We start from the raw sequence: 22,282 nt of genomic DNA on the forward strand, positions 1-22,282 counted from the left end.
CTCACAATTTGTCTCTGATCTACACATGTGATGCACAAATGTGCTAAAATGTGCTAAAAAAAAAAATTTAGAAAACAACAAAACTCACCACCAACAAATTTCAAATGGTCAAGTTTAAATTTGAGCACTTTACTCAAATATAATAATCTAAACCTACTGTGTATACATTTTAAGAACACACATAAACTGATATAATCAAGAATGTGCATGCATGTTCAAGTGTAGAGTAACTGAAATGCATGAGTAAACAAATATGGCCAAATAATTATGAGATCTAGACGCTGAATATGTGAGTGTTCACTGTGTAATTCTCTTCCATATATTTTAAACTTTTCATTACAAAAATGTTGACTGAGCAATGGATATCTGGAAGAAAAGGATGAAAGAGGCAGGGGCAGAGCAGCCAGAAAAACTGGCATAGTCTGGAGTAGAGACAGAAGAGTTCAAAGACCTTTTGAGGATACATATTTAGACAGTTTTGAAATCATGGGCAAGAATCTTAAATGTCATTTTAGGTACTTGTGTATATGTGTCTCCATGGCTTCATGCACTTGACTGTACAAGGTTCACTGCTTGGGACACACAGTGATGGCTACTGTCCCTATCTAGAAATTCACTGACCAAGGATAGACATACATACATTTCTCTTTGTCTCTACTTACACCTTCATATGTACCACCCAACACTAAAAACCAGTGAGCAAAAGTCTCACTTTCAAGAGTCTAATGAATACACATTTGAAAAGATAGCTTGGGCAGCCAGAAAGTTATCTAATCCATTTATTTGTACAGAATAATTCTTTTGATTTGTAAAGTAGTGAATGTAGAGGACTGAACTTTAAAACACAGAGGTTAACAGTATATAGAAGGCTAACAGTATAAAAACGAGCAACCTAACAGGGCGGTGGCGGCGCCTTTAATCCCAGCACTTGGGAGGCAGAGGCAGATGGATCTTTGAGTTCAAGGCCAGCCTGGTCTACAGAGTGAGTTCCAGGACAGCCAGGGCTACACAGAGAAACTCTGTCCCTGGGGTGGGGGAAGTACTCTTCCTAATGCTAATCAAGATTTCCTTCTGTTTGCCCTTCACTCCGCTCCTCTAATTGCAATATCATATTTAAGCATGAGGCATTTGTGCTTTCATCTATTTCCCAAGTCTTCTACAATGTAATATTTGATAAGGGGAAAATGTCCCATAAAATTATAGAAGCTCAGAGGCAGTATGGCATGGGGTGGAGGGTAGCTTGGCAGTAGAATACACGTGTATTTGTAAGGCTCTGGATTCAATCCTTAGCATACATTAATAAAAAATAATTGATGGTGTTGACAAAACTGAACATGTACCAATAGAGCAGAAGAAAAACCAACTGATTTAGACCGCCATCTCATACTACAATATGACATTATTTTTTAAAGGAAGCTTTTGGACATGATAGCACAAGCTTGTGATCTTAACACCCAACAGGCTGAGGCAGTGGGATTCGTTCTCAGCGAAAAACTAGCCTGAGTCACACACACTGAGTTCCAATTCACCCTCGCCTATATGCAAGATTTTGTCTCATTAAAAAAAAGCCAATTTAAGATAATTTAGGTAGAAAATGAAATGCATATACACACACTCCAATGAAAAGTAGAAACAAACCTGTGGATTATAAAGTATATAAGTTTGATTCTATTAAGTTTTAAATGCTGACAGAGGTGGAGAAAAGAGATTGAAAGGTAAGTAACAGAGAACCCAACATTGCAAACACAAGTTTCATCTCTAAAACTTTTAGGGAGCTGATAAAATCTATGCAAACAATACTCTGTCTCTAGTCTCCAGCCATCCATGTCCGACAGCCTGAGAACAGTCACATGGGGTTCACTCAGGGAAACACGGAGAAAAACATTGCTGGATACTAGTTTACAGAAATGTACCCTAAAACAAGTATTAAACACTGCCTCACCTCTATTAAGTAGGAAAGTCTGACAAGATTTTTTTACTTCATAAGCATATGGGTTTGGTTATACATTGCTGGCACTGTCTTTCTGATCTCAAATTCCCATTGTATGCACTGTATCACAAATAGGTAACTCATATATGAGATACATTTGACAGTGTATGGGCTGGAAGCAGCCTGAATGTTTGCCTGTGGGGGAACAGCACACAAACACTTTGGAATAAACCACGTACAGCCTCTAGAAACAACAAATATGAGAAATCAAAACACAGAAACAACTGTTGTACACTAAACAATAACTGTAAGACTAAGTAAAATTACTATATAAAATTCCATTTCTATAGATAACAGATCAGAAGATATATATTAATGGTGCTTTAGGACATTCACAAGTTTCTTTAATATACATGAGGTTGATTATATATCTGCTTACCCTTAACTAGATAGATTAAATGAAGCTCAGAGAAGCACAGAGGCAGACTCAGAAAACTGAGTCGCCTCCAGTGTATATTATATAACTGCAGGTAACTTTCTGTCTGTTCTATACCCATAAAATGAGGATGATATTCATACAGGGCCAGAGAGCTCCAGGGAAAGAGCTTGCCACACAACCTGATGGCCCGAGTTTGATCCCCAGAGCCCACAGTGGAGGAAGGCACCAACTCCCAAATTTGTTCTTTGACCTTCACTGCTGCTTCAGTACTCACACACATCACACATATACAATCTAATAACAAAATAAAATATTAAATATAATTCACACAAGTGTGATATTCCAAAGATGACACATAAAGCAACTTTATAATTTATAAAGTGATTATATGTCACCATAGAGACATTGTTTTCTTGTAAACACAAATATATCTACTAACTAATAGCCACCACTAAATTTAAACTAGTAATTATTCCTTTTCTTCTAACCAATGACTACCATCAAACAATTTATCTTTTAGGCTGAAGGCTATCAGGATGGACACGGATATGTTAACACTAAACTATTTTACTGAACTCTCCTATCAGGTGGATGTGGTCCACGGTTTCACATTACTAGAGAGCAACGTGTACCACGGGGAGAGAGAGCTGAGGACAGGAAAAGAGCTGACCCAGAACTAAAAAAGCATACATTGTTCTGCCAACACTTCCCTGCAAATGCTCCTCCCCATGCCAGAGATAAGAGAGTTTGTAGTTACTCCTAAGTTAGGTCTAAATTAACAGACACCGGTAAGCTACAAATGATGAATCAGCACCATTCCTAAATTAGGATAAAGATGTTTGTCTATCTACCTGGTCACTTAACAGTAATTCGGTGACACTTTACTGTGGAGCATGACACTGCCCTGAGAAGTCTCCGCACCAAGAAACTTTCAAACTTTAAAAACTGCTACTGAACAGCACATAGAGGCATCTTCTCTTAAGGTGGTCCCTCCAACCAACTCCAGTTTGTACAAGAGCATTCCGTGTGGCTTTGACTTGGAAAAGTACCACTTTGTTAAAGCAACTTAACAGCTTTCTCGTCCCTCACCAGTCCTCTTCCTGAGCTTCCCTAGCTGACTGCTAAACTGTACCTTCATTTTTATTGGCTTCCATACATAAAAAATGAGCCTCTCCCCCCACCCCCAACACTCTGCTCTGAGACCTGTCACCAACCAATCAGAGAGGGAGAACCAAGCAGAAAAGCACTTGAGAGGACAGAGGCTGGTGCGCCTTAGAAATCAACCAAGGCCTTGCTCTCACCTTCCAAATGGCCTTGGGCTAACCATTTCTCCCAGTTACTGATATAAAGTGAGGGTGCTCCCCTCAAAGAACATGATTAGTGCCCTGTAAATAAATCTCCCCGTGGGTGTTAATGCAAGGGCAAATCTCTAACTTGGCCCGTGGGCCTGGCTGAACTGCCATTTTCCCAGCCCTCCTTCCCTTGCCTCAGGCTAATTTCTACACTCCCCTCCATCTCGGCTTTCAGGTACTTAGTCCCCATCAGAGTTTGACTGCATTCCTGGGTGCACCAACTATTTTAAACAAAACAATACGACATGCACCCACTGTAAGCTACCTGCCCCCTTAATATCTTAGCAAGTGAGTCCAGGGGAAGGGGCAGAAATAATCTAGGATGTTACTAGAATGTTCCTTCAGTTCTCCTCTCTAATCTCACACCCAAAACCCAAAAGCAAATAGATAAATCTGGTCTAAAGAATAATGGCTCTGTGTGTGTATGTGTGTGTGTGCACATACATGTATATCCGTGTGTGTGCATGTGTGTCTGTGTGTGCACTACACGTGTGTGTGTTACATGCCTGTATATTTCTGTGTGCACATGTTCACATATGTATACATGTGTGTGTTAAGCTCCTAAGTCTTCGGAATCTCCAGGATCAGAAAACTCCTGATCCCTTTCCTCCCTTGTCCCATCTTGAAGCAACACTCTCCTTGGTAACCAACACTGCCTACTCAAGTAACAAGCAAAACCGATGCTTTAGAACTTGGGGAGAACAGACAGGTCTAGGAGAAGGACCCCCAATAGGCACTGAGCCAATGAAAGGGCACAGACTGTGTAAAAGGAAGTTTGGGGCTTGGGTTTCCCCTTAGCACCACATGTCTTTTCCTTGATTCTCCCCCTTTCCAGAATGCAGATCTCCCCCGTGGTGTTGAGCCCACCAGTTCTAACCATCCTAAGAGTGCAAGCCACCCACCGAGAAACCTGTAATCTTCATCTGTCCTTGCAGCCAACAGCAGATGGCTATAACTAAGGTTCTGAAAAGCTCAAGGAAACATGGAACCATGTTAAATTACCCCAAAATCTAGGGTGAAGTAAAATGGCAGAAACATCAACACGAGCTGAGGCTATGTACAAGACAGCACAGAGCTGACCAGAATGCCCTACGCCTCCCTTCAACCCACAGTCCACACTGTGCGCCTGCAGCAAGCCGCTTTCACACTAACTATACCCACACTACAACTCCATGGGAGTCACTGTGGGGGTCATTAAACATCTCTACAGTAAAAGGTTTCTAAATGTGACACAAAAACTAATTCAGAATCAAATGCAGAATGAATCAGAAGTAGTTCTCACAGCACATCCATGTTGTGTTGTGTGACTGCAGCCTCGCTTTGAACACACAACATGCACACTTCACATTGTGTGTGCCTTCACACCACAACACCAACACTGACCATTGCTGCCTCAAACATCTTGGCTCACACTGAAAAGTATTTTATGATATAAACTGCCATATTTTTTTTAAGGTTTATTTATTTATGAGTACACTGTAGCTGTCATCAGACACACCAGAAGAGGGCATCAGATCCCATCACAGATGGTTGTGAGCCACCATGTGGTTGCTTGGAATTGAACTTAACACCTCTGGAAGAGCAGTCAGTGCTCTTAACCATTGAGCCACTTCTCCAGCCCCCAAACTGCCATATTTTTACCATGTATAAAAAGTTTTCTGCTCTTAGAGAAACACAATGGTTTAATTACGGAAAACAAAACCAAAATATTTTTCTTCCATCATTCCTCAGCATGCAGGTATTAAATTAGTATATCTTCAGATTATATTGTGCTAGAATGCTTGACTTTAAAATTGCTGTTTGAGTTGCCAACTTGAGTTTCATTTTTAAAATAATCATTACATTGGGCTATGGAGATGGTGGCTTAGTTGACAAAATTCATGACACCTAAGCATAAGGACCTGAGTTCAGAACTCCAGACCCATATAAAAGCCAGCATGGTGGTGAGTGTCCATGACACCAGCACAGGGAGCGCGAGTGGTCCAGCAAATAAACTGTTTGCCGTGCTCGCACAGAATCTAAGTTCAGGTTCCCTGGAACTCACATACAATCCTGATCAGAAACAGGTGGATCTCAGCAGCTTAAGGACACACAGTACAGCTCAAATTCCAAGTTCTGTGAAAGACCTCATCTCAATAAATAAATAAATAAATAAATAAATAAGAAAAAAAATGAAGGGGAAGGAGAAGAAAGGAGAAAGAGAATGAGAAATAGAAGACGAGGAGGAGGAGGAAGGGGAAGAGGGGATAAGACACCCAGTGTCAACCTCTGGCCTCCACATGCACACACACAAGTACATCCACACACTCACATACATATCTACATACACACAAAAATGCACTCGCACACATATATACACATCCACACAAACACACAACGATCATTAAATGAATTTTACCTTGAGATTGTGGTAGAATTTTCAATAATGTCTAAAATGGCCCTGAGCCGATTACAAGCGATATAAAGCAGGGTCTCAGCATGACACTCACGTACCAAAGCCTCAGCCGCTGGGAAAACCCTCAAGATGCTCTGCAGGCTGCAGCATCAAAAATTCAGCTACTACCTAATTCCTTCTGCAAAACCCATCTCATGTACTTCACCTTCAACAAACGGTAAATTATATATAACAAGGAATTGTCTGAACTTTTTATTTGTATGCTTATTTTATATACGTTTTATAAAAAAAAAAAAAAAATTACCAGGCAAAAAGCGATCACAAGTAGAAAGAACTTGAGAAGCCCACCTACCTATATTGCCAGCCCCAGTAGTAACAGTCTACCTCAGTCCTTGACAATGCTTGCTTCTCTTCAAGACACTAGTCAAATTTACCACTACCACCCCACCAGGCTAGGAAAGTAAACCAGGCTGGCCTTGAACTCACAGAGATCCACCTGCCCTCCTTACCCGCTCAAGTGCTAAAATGAAAACTTTGTGCCACCACATCCAGCCCTTGCTTCTTAGCTCTCACTGGCCTGGGGCTCACTGATGAAGTTAGTCTGGCTCAACTCAAGAGATCTGCCTGTCTCTTCCTCCCCAGCCTAAGTAACAGAGCAAGACCCTATCTCAAAACAAAAGGAAGGAAGGAAAGGAGAGAAGGAGGGAGGGAGGGAAGGAGGAAAGGAGGGAAGGAAGGAGAAGAGGAAGGGAAGAAGGAAGGCAGGCTCTCCCTTTGGCAAACTGCACTTCCAGCAACACCTGTAGGTTCAAAAGTTCTCCTAGAGCTGAGGAGGCAGCAGCAGTTAAGCCCACGTGTTCTGCCCAGCAGTGGAGATATGCATGCCTTCAGTTCCAGCTCTTAGGAGGCAGAGGCAGGCAGGCGGATTTCTGAGTTCAAGGCCAGGCAGGTCTACAGAGGGAGTTCCAGGACAGCCAGGGCCACACAGAAAAATCCTGTCTTAAACAAACAACAACGACTTATTCTTGTAGAGGACACAGGCTTAGTTCCCAACACCCACATGGTGACTCACAATTGGCTGAAGCTCCAGTTCCAAGGAATCTGACACCTTCTTTTGCTCTCTGCAGGCACCAGACATGTACACATACATACAGACAGACAAAATACCCTTACACATAAAAAAAAAATCTAAAAAAAAATGTAAAGCTCTTCCTAGCAATATATCTGTAGTATAGCACACCTTTAAGGATTCAACTTAAGTATCCAAATTCTATTCCAAAAATCAAAGCCATTTCAGAACCACTTGGCATAACCTGTTCTTTACCTGTGTTAGCTTGGCATTTGGGGCATATTCACATCTATCTCTCCTGTCACTGATTCATAATTTGTAAGGCCCTTGTCCAACGTGTGCTCAGCAAAGTGTTAACAGATAGTAAGCAGGAAAAAACGTTATGTTCAAAATACTTTGGACAATGAAGGATAAAACAAACAGGTTCCTCTATTATAGGACTTCTTGATGCCTTCAATTTACCAAAGGGCACTGTGATCCCCAAGAGCAGATGTGGCACACAGCATCTGTGACATTCACTTGATTACAGAATTAGTCCTCCAAGACTCCTACAATACAACTTTCAGAAAGGCTGTTCTAGCACTTTCTGAGAATAAACGACAGTAATAAGGGCACTATTTGTGTGCGTGTGCATGTATGTATGCGTATGGACAGGCCTCCCCTCTGAGTCATGAATTAGGACAGGCTGACTTGGTTCTCTTGCCTTCTTTTCCCTGGACTCCCCATCTGAAATGTGAGGAATAATTACACCACTCTGTTTCCCAGGGTAACTTTTTATTGTTTTTAATCTTAAAACTGTGTTTCCATATTAATCACCCAAAGCAGCCAGACCTTAAATCCCTTGGGTCCCACTACCTGGCCAAAGAGACGAGAGAACTGAACCATGACCTCCAGGCAGCTTTCACAGCTCAGTCTAGGCTGCTAGGATAAGTCAAAGTACAGCCAAGATAAGGAGTGGAAGGCTCTCCCCACAACTGCTGCAGGAAACCCGCCTGGAGCACATACCATCACATCTCAAGCTTGATGCATCTTTACAGTAGAGACTTTCTAAAGGAAATCCAAAAACACTGGAGGTCAAAGCTAGAACTACAAGAGAGAAAAAGTACTAAAAGCTATTTCCTTTTTTCTAAAGAAAGGGACTCATTAAGTTCACGAACAGAGGAAATATACTGTTCCTTTCAGTGAAATAGCTCTCCAGGAAAAGTATCTCAACATATTTACTATAAAACAATTTAATTTCCCTGTCCCATCAGCTGCCACCTATCCCCACCCCACCCCCAAACTCCACAGATTGTGGATTTCCTCTCATTCTTGGCAGCGTTACCAGAAGAAACATAATACCCCCTTCGGACTGCTCCCAACAGCTGCTGGATCAAGAAGGGGGAGTTAGGGATAGCCCTCAAAAGCTGCCTCTAAAAATGACTCTTCCCTTTCCAAACCATGGAGCCAATGAGCGTGACTTCTCTTTTTCTGATCCCTTAAAGCAAAAGGAAGGGCTGGCAAGGTGGCTCAGCTAGTAAGGACACTTACAAGGTCTAACACCCTGAGTTCAATCCTTAGAACACTTAAAACATAGCAGAGGGAAAAACCAGCTCCCATAGGTTGTCCTCTCAACTCCACCACACCATGCCATGTGCGCCCACACACACGATAAATACGTAAATGCTAAAATCTGTTCCAGTGAAGACGCCACAAAGGCAGCAGTGTCTCCTGTCCGAGATGTCTATCTGCAACACATCTGTTCTCTGTTTGCCTTAAGACTGAAGCTTCACCTCAGAGAGGCAATTCCTTCTTTTCTAACTTGTTTTCTGGAAACAGTGTCCTACTACTTCATGAGTCTAGCATTTTTTGTGTATTTATTTAACCCACAAAATTTTTTAAATTACATTTAATGTAGGGAAGGAAGGGCCCGGGAAAGAAAGGGAAAGAGAATGGGGTCGGCTGCCCCTGTGCCATGATACATGCAGACAGAAGCCAGAGAACAGCTTGTTGGAGTTGGCTCTCCTTCTACCATGTGGGAAGGAATTGAACTCAGGTCCTCAGGCTTGGCAGCAAGCACCTTTACCCACTGGACCATCTCACTGGTCTTTTTCTTTTTTCTTTTTCTTTCTTTCTTTTTTTTTTTTTTAAGACAAGGTCTCTGGCTGTCCCAGACCTCACTATGTAAACAAAGCTGGCCTCGAACTCACAAAGATCCACCTGCCTCTGTCTCCCAAGTTCTGGAATTAAAGGTGTATGCCACCGTGTCTGGCAAATCCACCAGTTTCTAGGTTGCATTTCCTATCAAACTCCAATGTAATATATTTCCATTATTACTGGCCGTCTATCCCTGGTCTATACATCTAATTACCTTCAGGCCAAGAGAAATAAGAAGCAAAAATGTAGGACATAATTCAGCAGTGGCTCCTTCTTCCTGGTGTCACCACACACTATCAGGAGAAGCCCCATTACCAAGCAACAGAGAGACATCCAGTAAGCATTCAGTGCTTCAGTTGAGACCACCAACAAAGAAGTTCATGAATGTCAGCTGAGGGCAGAGGCAATATCTCTCTTCACCAAGGAGAAATTGGACAGAGCCTCCAACATCATTCCCCAAAGGTAATGGCTAGAGCTGAGTGAAGACCGTGAAAACCGTACAAGAGCTGAGAGAGAAAGTATAACGTAAGGGATGATTTGGAATAAGGGGTAGGAGACGGTGGCGGGATGAACTAGCTGACCCCAAATGTCTTTTCCATCTCTAACTCCTATGATTCTTTGACCTCCAATTTTGTGCTGTGAACAAGGAATGGAAAGTCAACAGACATGGTAATGTTTTGAAACAGCCTGGCAGTCTGCTCTTGTCATTTAATGGCCTTTACATGTATTTTTTAAGGTGTCTCCAAGCCCTGTCTTCATTTCACAGTTGTCACCTTTCTCAGCAATTTGATCTCATGTCAAATACCGAAAAAGAAAGAGAAAGAGAAAGAATGTGCAGGCAATTAATTGTAGGCTAAAGAGGGGCAGGCAGAGGGCCCATTGGGTGGCCCATTCTTCCAGGGAGGGCAATGCGGACAGGCTGAAGAAAATGAAAAACTGGCTCAAGGCTGAGGCAGGGCAGCCAACCCTCTAACAAGGGCTCAATTCTTTTTCCAGATAGTCTCTGTTTTAGATGAGTGCTCCAGGAGCCAAGATTCATATGTACGTTCTTAACTAGCAAGATGGCCACCTTGCTTCTGTGGCGTTCCACCTGAAGCCCAGTCATCTGAGCAGGACTGCAGAATGGAAAAGACTACTTCAAAAGTGAACTGAGCCTTTTCTTTCTCAACCTCATCTGATGGTTGATACATCAGAGAAATTTTCTGAAAAACTCAGTTTCTGTATATAGGGAGGAATCAGTTTTCCCTCTAAAACCCATAATCTATTTTTCCCCTTTATTCCCTCTCACCTTAATTTTCAAAATTTACCAGAATCTGGCCTCAAGGAAAGTCAACTTTAATTTCTTCTTGTTTAATGGTTAAAAGTCGGGACCAGACACAAATCCAATGCCAAGGTCAACCCAGAGTTAAGGGTAAGTTGTCACACAAAGGAGAGACTTTTGCTATGTCAATTGCTCTAAAATAATACTTAAAAACCTGTTGCTTTCTCAATAGCCTTATACCACACCTGGCTCCCAGAAGTTCAACCCAAATTTTACTTCTGCTGAAGGATCTAGATTCCCAAATGAATTCGCATAGCAGACTATGGCGTCTGCGTTTCTCTGATCCTGCCCTGAAAGTTAGAGAAGTCACCCCTCCGGTTCAGAGGCCAGGTGACTAGGGAAGGCAGGGACTACTTCATCCCTACAGCCTTGGAGGCCCTCCTTCCTTCCAGTGTGCTTCTGAAGGTGCAGCCTGCACCAGACCATTTCCTGCTTCTGCAGGTGTATTTACTGTGAGCATGTAAACGGAACCCTCCTTTTTATTAATTCAGAAACTATTAAAAAAAAAGGGGGGGGAGGGGGGCCTGGGGCTGGCGCAATGGCTCAGTGTTAGGAGCACATGCAGCTCTTTACCGCAGACCTAAGTTCATTCTCAACACCCTCATCTGGCACCGGGGATCCAATGTCTCTGACCCCCCCCCCCCAAGCACCCACATCCATATACACAGACCCACACACACCATAATTAAAAATAAAATAAATATTAAAAAGAAAAGACAATACGACCTTTCTGAAGCAACTAAGACAACACATCCCTACAGGCAACATCTTGGGGGACTAAGGAGAGGTTGATACCTCCCAGGTAAGGCAGAAAGTATATTTTAAAAAAAAAAAAAAAAGCAAGCCTAGGCTACTTTTAAGTTGCTAATTGTTCTTCTAAAAGCCACAGTTTAGGCCTTAAAGGCCAATCAGCAATGCTACCACTCAGGAAAAGAAACTTCTTGCTTCTCCACACCTCCCTCCCCATTCCTCCCCCCACTGGGGTGGGGAGGACTCTTAGGTGCGATCATTTTAAAACAAACAAACACACTCTGCTTATCTGCATCTATCTCACCACTCTGGATGTTAATCATCACTGAAATAGATACCCTCATCTTCCAGCCTCAAAGAGCTCCCAGGCTGCAGGACCTCCAAAGGAATGAGCCTGCATGCCAGGGCAAACACCTCAGAAGCTCCACTCCTGAAACCCCTATTGTTAATTCTGGGCAGATCTATCACAGGCTAATGTAAAACAGCACCCAGGTAACTGTCCACAGGACATTTAAAAGGCCATCCCCTTGAGAATATGTAACACTTACACAAAGAAGGGGATCAAGCGAGTTTTAACAGGAATAGCATGCATTCGCTGAATGGGTTTCTATGCAGATTTCCCTTCTTTTGCTCTAGTCATCAGTATCAGAATTACAGACAGCACCTCTGTCCCTCCTTCATCAGTGTGCTTCTTGCACATGGCCTGCAAGGAACATGGACAGAGCTCAAGTCCACTGCTTTGTCCCTGCACACTGAGTTAGTTAGCACCCACCCCACTCTTCACTCAGAAGACTGCTGTATGAAACACTGCCTTGATTTTTATTATTATAACCAAGATATTTCTATTCCCCTAGGCTTCATAAAAGCTTTCAAACAAAACTAATTTGAAATCAGATGACTGATTCAAACTACCTTTTGTTTCCTCAAAAGGGGGGCGGGCGGTGGAGAAGAAGAAAAAACCCACTTAGGATACTTCTTAGTGTTCACTGTTTGGGCAAGGGGCCTAAAGGGAAGCAAATTATTTGTTTGTGGTTTTTAAGTGGCTCAAATGCCTTCAAGCACAAGTATAAGACCATTAACCAATCACAAAGAACCAAAGCAGTTCATCTTACTCAACAAAGCTACAATCAGTTAGGAACAGCTAAACTGAACAGGGCTTGCCCTGGGCCGGAAGGTCAGTAAACCTTAGCAGTTAGTGTTTCTGAAAATCAGAAGGCCCTTAAAGCAGTAAGTGCAGTCCCGAAGCCCACAGGCTCTGCTGTTATGTTTGTGAAAACATTCAAGATGTCATGTGTGTGTTGTGTGTGTGTGTCTCTCTCTCCTGTCATTAGGCAGCACTTCCAAGTCAAACCATGTCTGCTTCTGACATAGGCAGAATAAAGGGGAAGCCAATAGCAGTGAACACAGACAAAACTGGTTAGGCTCATTTGACTAAACGATGGTATTTCTAGTCTTTAAGGAGATAAAACTCAGAGCGAGTGGGATTATGGCCTTCTGAGAAAGCCAAGTTTTGTACTGCGTATTATAAGGATATACTTGCTTATCTGTTCTGCAGTGAATCAAGTCCAGGGCATAAACAGGCGAGTTATGCAAGCACCCTGATGCTCTGAATGAACTGAGGTACATGCCTTATCTCCTCAGAGATGACAACTGCCTCTCTTGGGGTTTATGAAGTCTCTGCAGCTGTCCAGAGCAGGCCACACTGGTAAATGCTCTCCACCTGCTATAACAGGCATAATTTCTCCCCTCAACCCAGAAAACAGGGCAGTGACCCCTGCTCTTTATCAACTGCCACGGCTGTGCAATTTCTCTGGAAGGCCAATGCTTCCTGCTAGGACACACATATCATAACAAATACCATTTGGCAGACTCTAAGTTCTTTATACAAGAAATTCATTTCCATTTTGTTATCAGTATCAGTTTCTCTCTTTTAGAATATCAGAAAGGAAAACAAAAATAAATATCAATTCTTTCATTCTTTACTGTAAGGAGCAACAGAAAGCCATGCTGTGCTTTGATTGGCTTGAATTCCAGTCATTTTTGGACAACTTCTATTATAGTTCAATACTCCTTCGATAAGTTACTCTGTCAGAGCAGGTGATATATCTAGAAGAAAATGTCTTTCTGAAACCCAGAACTATATACAATGAATATATGCCAATAAGAAAAAAAAAAAGAGAGAAGTACAAAAATGTCTCTAAGTAAACTTTACTACAAACTACTAGAGTGGAAACATGTACAATTCTGATTCTTTTTCGTTTGAGTTAAAAAAAAAAAAAGTTATTCAGATAAAAAGGGGGAGATACTCATTTACAGGTGATAAGACTACAAACACATAAAATCCAAAGGAATCATCAGTAACAAACTATACTAAAATTGGACATGTTAAACAAGACAATCAAGTTTAAAACTTACTAAAGTATGACACATTAGAAAGCATGCAGAAAAAGTGTATTTCTAATAAACACAAAACACACAGGAACAAATCAGTAATAAATAAAAAAAATGATACATTAGAACTTTATAGTGAAAACCACAAAAATTCTTAAAAAGACAGAATGGTTTTGGTCATGAACTGAGCCCAGAGCAGATGGTGACATTTTAACGCAGCCAAAATTATCTAACCCTTGCAGATACAACACTCTATCAAGAAGCAGCATGCTTAAAATGTTATGGAAATAAGAAGATAAACCAGGAGAAAAAGGTAAGAGTTCAGATATACGTTGAATATACAAACCTATGTGTGTGTATTTAACGCACAGTAATGTAAGCTTTCCAAAACAAAATAGGGGAAAAAAGAATTGCCAAAGGTGTAGCAATAACTGAGCAACCATTTAGAGAAAAATATAGTAAATTTCACTCCTTACACCAAAACAAGTGTTACTGATTAAAATGCCATTTAAAAAAAAAAAAGTTACAAAAAAAATAAGTTGACAATCAAACTTGACAGGCCTGTGGAAAATTTATAAATTTCCTAGGTTAAGGGAGAAGAGCATATTCTAATGAAATATAAAAATTCTAATAACAATAAAATTAAAAATTGACCAGAAAATGTACCTCCATCAAAGATGACAGACCAGAGTCAAACATTTATGACCCAGAAAAATTCCAAATTTATAACAAAAACACCAAGACCCCAGTGACAAGTAGAAGAAAGAAACAATCTCACAGGTGAAACAGACACATGGCAAAATATTTATCCTGGTTAGCGGTGATCGATACAAAACAACACAGTTTTGGCTACTATCACTCATTCACTAAAGCATAGAAGGTTTTTTATTTTAATTCTCACATCAAATTGGCTCACTCATTCTTTGCAGGTATACTGTGACTTAGTCCAATACCTTTGCACGTCTACACCTTTGATCTAATAGTGGCTACCTTGGAATTTTTATTCTAAGGAGCTAGTTAAAGGCAAACTATGTCATGGCATGTGACATACCTCAAAATCCATTACATCATTCATTAAGCACTCATTCTCTTAGGATGGCTAAGTCGAGGTGGCTGGGTTAGGGGGTGTGCAACTGAGAAACTTTTAAAAATGGAAATAGTTGTGCATTAAATGATGATTTCTTGCGGTTTCTTAAAACTTTATTATTCTTGTATATTACAACTAAGCAAGAGCAGGGTGCAATCTGAAAGCGTTTATCCTGACCAGTTCTGAACATGTCATACGTGATCACCCCTTCCTGCTCAACAGCCTAAGTGTTTTAGGAATGTTTTGCATTCACAGGTCTCAGATATTACTAGGTCAAACTGCTTATCTTGGATACAGCCTACCCCAAATCCAACTTCTTGCCTCACGCAGACATCTATTGTGGGTCCTTCTGCCTGAATCAAGTCCTAAAATATGTTGACAATGAGACTAAAAGATTTTTTTTTTTAAGGATCTGAGTCCTGAAGCCTAACAACCTTTGAGAGGGTGGGCAGGACGAAGGGCCGCAGAAACACACTGGAAGACCTCCTGGTAGGCCTGGGTCCTAGAACCAGCAGGAGTCATCCTTCGGGACCTGACGCACAGGACACAGGGCACAGGGCAAGGAACCCAGGGAGTCAAACCTTTGGGAATTCTGAGGCTGAGGAGTATTTTAGGATGGCTAACTGTGAGTAGCCGCCCACGGGGAGGGCGCTGACTGAGGAATGCTCTCCGGAAGTTTCCTCCGGTTGGGGAATCTTGAAGAGGGGTGACACCAGTATTCCTCGAGGGTGCTGGGGGGAGGGGACCTGGGGAGGGGGGAGCAAGTCTGGGCTACGGTACTCCGGGGCCACACGGCCCCGAGCCGACCAGGCCTCGGCGCCCCGCCCTTTCCCAGGACGCTGGCCGGCCCGGGGCGGGGAGCGGGCGGGCGAGCGGGCGCTTACAGGTCGGTGCCGAGCCGCGTGAAGCCGGTGTTGAGCGAGGCCCGGGCTATCGGGCGCCAGAGCAGGTCGCAGCTGGTGAAGCGCCGCAGCCAGCGGCACACCTGGGCCAGGCGGCCGAGGGCCCGCATGTCGAGGTAGGAGCAGATGAGCAGCAGCAGCTCCTCCGGCAGGCGCCAGAGCGCGGGCCCCGCGGCCGGACGGGTGGCCGGCTCCACGGCCGCCGCCGCGTCCTCGGCTGCCGCCGCCATGGCCGTCCGGGTTCCCGGGATGCCGCCGCACGCCTGACGCCCCTGCTCCTGTCCTCTCTCCAGGCTGTCGTCCTCCCGCCGCCCGGCCCGGACCCTCCGTTCCTCCTTCCCCGGCTCTGCGCTGCCCTCATCCCGCTTCCCGGAGCTTCTCGGCCCTTCCTCCTCGCCTCCCTCGCCTTCCTGCCCCGGGCCTGCCTCAGCCGCCGGGCCCGCTGCCTTCCTCGCCGGCTGCAGGCCCGGCTTCCCTTCCGCCCCGCTTCCTCTTCCGCCGTGCCCGGAGCCCGCTTTCCCCTTCCCCTTCCCTTTCCCTTGCTTTCCCCGCGCGACCCTCGCCTCCTGCAGTTTCCTCGCCTCCCCGCCCTCGCCTTCCCTGGGCCCGCGGTTCCCGGGGGGACCCGAGCGGCCCTGGCTGCTCATGAGCGGCCGCGGGGCCGGCTCGACGCGCAGCGGAGCCGAAGACGCCACCGCCTCCTCGAGAGGAGGCGACACCACGTCGGACCGGGTCACATGGGGCGGCGCGGGCCCAAGCCGAGACCCGCCCCTCACGCCTGCATTTCGGGGTGCGAACCCCAACCTGGGGGCTGACATCCCCATCTTCTGGAGCACCAGGACCAACTGGTTGAAGCACATGTCTTCAGGACTGTGGAGGAAGCAAGCTTGGTGGCTCACGTCTGTGATCCCAGCATGAGGCTAAGGCAGGAGTATGGCCATGAGAGTTCAAGGCCGGCCTGGCCTACAGAGCAAGATATTGTCCAAATTTAAAAAGAGAGAGAGAGAGAGAGAGAGAGAGAGAGAGAGAGAGAGAGAGAGAGAAATTGATGAAAGGTTCACAGAAAACCCCACCTATGTCACAAGAGAAGCCTCTGGCTTCAGGAACCATCAAGGTTGCGCCTCTACACTCACAAGGCCTTTTGTTCCCAGGAGGCTTCCTCTTCCCCAGGTGATGCTTTCTTTCTTTGCACAAGCCACATACCAAATTCTAAAAAAAACAAAAAACAAACAAAAAACCTGCAAGCCAGAAGTTAGAAAATTCCTTTGCCCTTGGTCTCATGAAAGATGTCAACCAACATCCTGTAGGTGTCCCAGTATGATTACACAATATTTGGGGAGGTAAAAACAACCTAGATCCTGAGTCCATAGCTCCCAAACCAAGCAGCAGAAGACCAGTCAGGATTTTTTAGTAGTCGTTACTAAGCTGATTCTCCAAGATTACTAGAGATCCATTTCCCATACCACCTACTGGATTCACCTGAACTAATCTAAGAGCTTCAGAAGTATAGACCTATGCAGTCCCACAGGGTCTGTGGGGCCACTTTAATCACATGTGGCTTCTGTGTGTGTGAAAGGCAGCATCTCCAGATCTGAGTATGCTGTAAGCATAAGTGAGATGCACAGTGAGACAGGAAAAAGAATGTGAAGTATCTTACATAATTTATTAGTAGTAGTCTGGACATACTGGACTGGATTCAGTATATTTAGTATAATTGTTAGAAAACTTTGTATTTCATGTTATTTCTCTATTAGACAGCAGTGGGCTATGAAGTAAGACTTGGGAGAGCCAAGCGTGGTGGAACATGGTAATTATCCCAGAACTGAGGAGCCAGAGACAAGCAGATCTCTGTGAACTCAGGCCAGCCAGGGCTACACACTGAGACCCTGTCTCCAAAAAAAGGAGGGGAGGGTGAATTTCCTCTTCATGAATTTATGTGAGAATCAAGGTGTAGTGGCACACACCTGTAATCCCAGCACTTCAGGAGGCAGTGAAATCATCACAATTTTAAGGCCAGCCTGGCTACAAAGTAAATCTACACCAGCCAAGAGTCTATCCGTAGTAAGACTGTCTTGAAAACAACCCAAAAATCCATTTAAGAATGATTGAAGATTTTTCTTTTGTATTTATCCTTTAATAGCCATTTTTAAGGAGCAGGAATGATGGAGACATTAGTTCTGAAAATCATTCGAAACCTAGCATAGCAGGGTTGCAAAAGCATCATGTAACAAGGTCAGACCGGAATCTGGAATTGCCCTAGAATTACTTTTTGATCTTAACAAAACAACAACAAAAAACCCCACCTTCCTTGGCCCTTTAGTGTTCTGGGTCTGTAGTGGAGATGAATGCCATGCTTTACTTTGGAAGGGTAAATGACATGATCCCTGTAAAATGCTTTGAACTCCTCTAGGAAAACTCTCAGTGATAGTTACAGGTCAAATCCTGTTACAAAACCACACATGCACACAGCCCCTTTAAAAACACAACAAAGGCTTTGTGCAGAAAACAATTTCCAAATTCGAAGCCATGATTTAAAGAGTATTTGGGTATATTAATGGTTGGCCTGTGAGTGAAGTGGTAAAAGGCATATCTCAATACAACCAAAGAATTTAGCCTGTCACATTAGAGGTCGTTATAATAAAGTGGCATAGTCTCACATGATACTGTTAGAAGTCTGTTAAGGTAGACGCATTGTAAATTGAAGTGATGGTATCATTAGGTCAACAATTACACAGCTTGCTGCGTTTATGTGCTGTGAGCCACTCTGACAAGAGGACAGGGATGAATATAATGCATGGTTTCAGACCCCTATTTAAATTTATGTAATTTTAACTTGTTATTCACATATAGTTCAGCCTTGTTAATTGTACCTACTGTTTAATGCAAGACTTAGAGGCAAAAAATTTTTTTATATAACTAGCCCAGTAAAACGCCAGGATTAAAATACACAATTAAATGAATACATCTTACCCATTATCTCATATTGCTTTCATTTGGGTACAAACTAAACTATCTCTTAAAAATATCAGATTGCAGAAGCTGGGGGATGCCTTTGTCACTGATCTTCACTCCTGTAATCCCAGCACTACAAAGGTAGAGATGAGAATATCTGGGGCTTAGTGACCAGCCAAATTTGCAAGCTTTAGATTCAGTGAGAGATCCTGTCTCAGAAATAAAGTAGAGCACAAATGAGGAAGACATCTGAGATTGACCTCTGGCCTCCACACCTGTGTACACACGCACATGTACAGGAACATGTGCACACAGACACATAAATCAAGTTGTCAGCCAGGTGTGGTACTACATACATACCTATAATCACAGTTCTCTTGGAGGTAGAGGCAGGAGAGTTGGAGAGATTGGATCCAGCCTAGGTTACCCAGTCAGTAAATAAGTGTTTTGTTTTAGTACTGGGGATTGAACCCAGCACCTCATACATGATAAGCAGGTAGTCTGCGACTGTGCTATATCCAAAGCTCTTAATCAACTAATTAACCAAAATGCCATACAAAGAACAGATGAACTACTTAGGTAGGAATCTGGGCTGTAGGACTGGTAAGGCATGTCGGTGGGTAAATTGCTTTTCCCCAACCCTGTCCACCTGAGTTTCTCCTAAAGACCCACATGGGGAGCACTGACTCCCCCAGAATGCCCTCTGACTTCCATATGTATACAGTCATTCCCTTGCAATAATAATTACACGTATGGAACACTGTCAGCCAGTGTCACAAGAACTTTCTATATATTGTCCTGTATATTCTTTTTTTTAAATCTGGTTTTTCAAGACAGGGTTCTGTGTAGCCCTGGCTATCTTGGAACTCTCTAAACCAGGATGGCCTTATTTACAGAGACCTGTCTGCTTCTGCCTTCCAAGTGCTGGGATTAAGAGTTTGTGCCACCAAGGCCCAGCCATAGTCCTCTCAGTGACTCCATAAAGAAGACACTGTTGACTTTTTTTTTTCCCAGACAAGAAACTGGAGCCTTGATTGAGTAGTTTCTAAGCATAAAAAGCAAATCCACCAAGTCTGTTCTCAAGGCTTGCATTCCAATGAGAACCTTACCCATACACACAACAGAAAAAGGGAGAGAGCTTTAAATCCAGGTCCTCTCAAATCTCCTTCAATTAGTAAAGACATACAAATATTGTGGTTTACTTGTGGCCATGAAGCAGTTCTAGTATTCAAATAAAAGCTGCTTTAGGCCATGGAAGCTGCCTCCGATCTCGTCTCGGTTAGTTGAAATGGTTTTTTGTATTGTACAGGGCTTTCTGGGGCCATTTCCCTGCAAGTACACATCCTCCCCTCCCCACTGTCTTCCACCTTTTCATTACTCTCCTAGTTGCTTTTCACTTTTCTCTCTCCCTCCCTTCCTCTCTTCCCTAATGCTTTTCATAATCTTTGTGAAACACTTTAAGGGATCTATAGGAAGTAATATGTTCTTGCCAAAGAACATATGCCTAAAGCTCTCACTATGTGTCCACTTCATCTTCTTCCTTAAACTTAGAAACCATATGAGCTGATGTGACGGCTCAGTGGATAAAGTTGCCTACCACCTACCTCCAATCCTGATGACCTGAGCTGGATCCCAGAGACCTGCATGGTACAAGGAAATAATGGACCCTGAAGGTTGTCCTCTGACCTCCACACACAAGCCTTGTTATGTGCTCCCAAACACAGGCCCAAACGAACTAATAAATTTAGTATGCATTACATGAACTATTTGCTTATTTACTCATTTCGTGGGAGGTGTGTGAATGGCATAGTACATGTGTGACGGTCACAGGACAGTTTTTTAGGAGCCAGTTCTCTCCTGCCTTGTAGATCCCAGGGATAGAACTTAGGTCATCCCTCAGGCTTGGAGACAGGCACCCTTACCCACTGAACCATCCATATATGCAAAGGAGGCTGTTTGAGAGTATGCTAACTATGGTCATTTCCTGTGATATAGTTTTTGAATTAAGATTTTATACTGTTCTATATTACTTGAATTAAAAAAAAAAATTACGCCGGGCTGTGGTGGCGCACGCCTTTAATCCCAGCACTTGGGAGGCAGAGGCAGGTGGATTTCTGAGTTCGAAGCCAGCCTGGTCTACAGATTGAGTTCCAGGACAGCCCAGGCTATACAGAGAAACCCTGTCTCGAAAAACCAAAAATAATAATAATAATAAAAATAAAAAAAATAAAAAATTTACTGTAAGCATGAATCAACTTTAAAAATACCAGTAAATCTTTTAAAGAGAAAAATTGTCATTGTGAGTCCAAACACACCTTGTAAAAAGGCGGTTGGAGATCTTACTTGGATTGGTCTGTTGTTGTTGTTTTGGTTATTTTTGTTGTTTTTGTTTTGTCTTGTGACAGGGTCTGACTGTGTAGCTCTGGCTGGCCAGGAACTTGCTATATAGTCCTGCTTGCCAATACCTCTACAGCACTCAGATTAAAGGCATACACCACCATAACCAGCCTGCTTACTTGGCTTTGTACTGGGGGCTTTTGTGTTAGTGCTCTTTCTTTTTACCCTTCCCTGTGTGTGTGTGTGTGTGTGTGTGTGTGTGTACATGTAGTCATGTATGTATGTGTGTGGATTAGTGTTTGTATATATGCATGTAGTTAAGTGTGTATGTGTGCTCATGTGTGTAGAGGCCAGAGGTAGACAACAGGTATTTTCCCAGTTTCTCTGCATTTTGTTTTTTTGAGACAGAGAGTCTCTGAACCTGGAGCTCACTAAATTGACAAGATTCACTGGTTAGTGAATGCTGGGAGCTTACCTGTCTCTGCTTACAGATGCACACCATCCATCACACCTGACCTCTCCATGGGTTCTGTTCACTGAACTCAGGTCTTCAGGCTAGCATGACAAACATTTTGCCCACAGAGGTATCTCCAAGGCTTCTAGGGTTTTTGTTTGTTGTTTTTGAAACAGGATCTCATTATGTAATCAGATTGACCCCTAACCTGAGGTCCTCCAGCTCAGGCTCCCTGCTCAACTATTGACAGGGTTTATAACTGGACACCCGAAGTTCTTCAACCCTTATTGATCTTTTGAAATTCCAACACTGGGAAGGTGGAGACAGGAGAATCAGAAATTCAAGCACTGTGCTGTTTTCTAAGTTTTCTTCAGTGAGCACGTGTTACGTTGATATTTGTCCAACCGTAAAGATGCAAGCTGATAATCCAGCACTCAGGAGGCCCAGGCAAGAGGATCATGACTATAAGTACACCTCTATTAAAAATGTCTAGTCAGCTAGGACTGGGAGTGTAACACAGTGTGAGAACACTTGCTTAACATGTATGAGGCCCTGGGTTCAGTTGCTAACACTGCTGTGGAACAGAAGGGGAAAGGGAAAACAGATTTCTCGTGGTCTGGACCAACAGTTGAGATTATAAACATTTGTTTCCCCAAGAATCTGAAAACACCATTCCAAGACTAGGGATGTGTGTCAGTTTGTAGACTGCTTGTCTAGTGTGCATGCGGCCCCGTGCTCCATCCCCAAGACCCCACAAACCAGGCGTC

General features: G+C 43.3%; 1 protein-coding gene across 3 annotated transcripts in view; it reads right to left on the minus strand.

Annotated features, from left to right (window-relative positions):
• Window positions 1–21,654, minus strand: part of Fbxw4 (F-box and WD repeat domain containing 4) — a 109,436-nt gene extending 87,782 nt beyond the window's left edge. Inside the window, exon 1 of one of the 3 annotated variants that reach the window (XM_076922781.1) lies at window positions 21,537–21,654. Coding sequence is in view for 2 of the 3 variants with exons in the window: in XM_034496093.2 (XP_034351984.1) it covers window positions 15,755–16,419 (665 nt within the window). In the remaining variant the exon portion in view is untranslated. Of the gene's footprint in view, window positions 1–15,754; window positions 16,477–21,536 lie in introns of those variants that run through there. The other 2 variants (XM_034496093.2, XM_034496098.2) reach the window with 2 other exon arrangements.
• Window positions 21,655–22,282: the final 628 nt, after the last annotated feature.

The sequence above is a fragment of the Arvicanthis niloticus genome, chromosome 1, assembly GCF_011762505.2.
Source record: "Arvicanthis niloticus isolate mArvNil1 chromosome 1, mArvNil1.pat.X, whole genome shotgun sequence".
NCBI lineage: Eukaryota > Metazoa > Chordata > Mammalia > Rodentia > Muridae > Arvicanthis > Arvicanthis niloticus.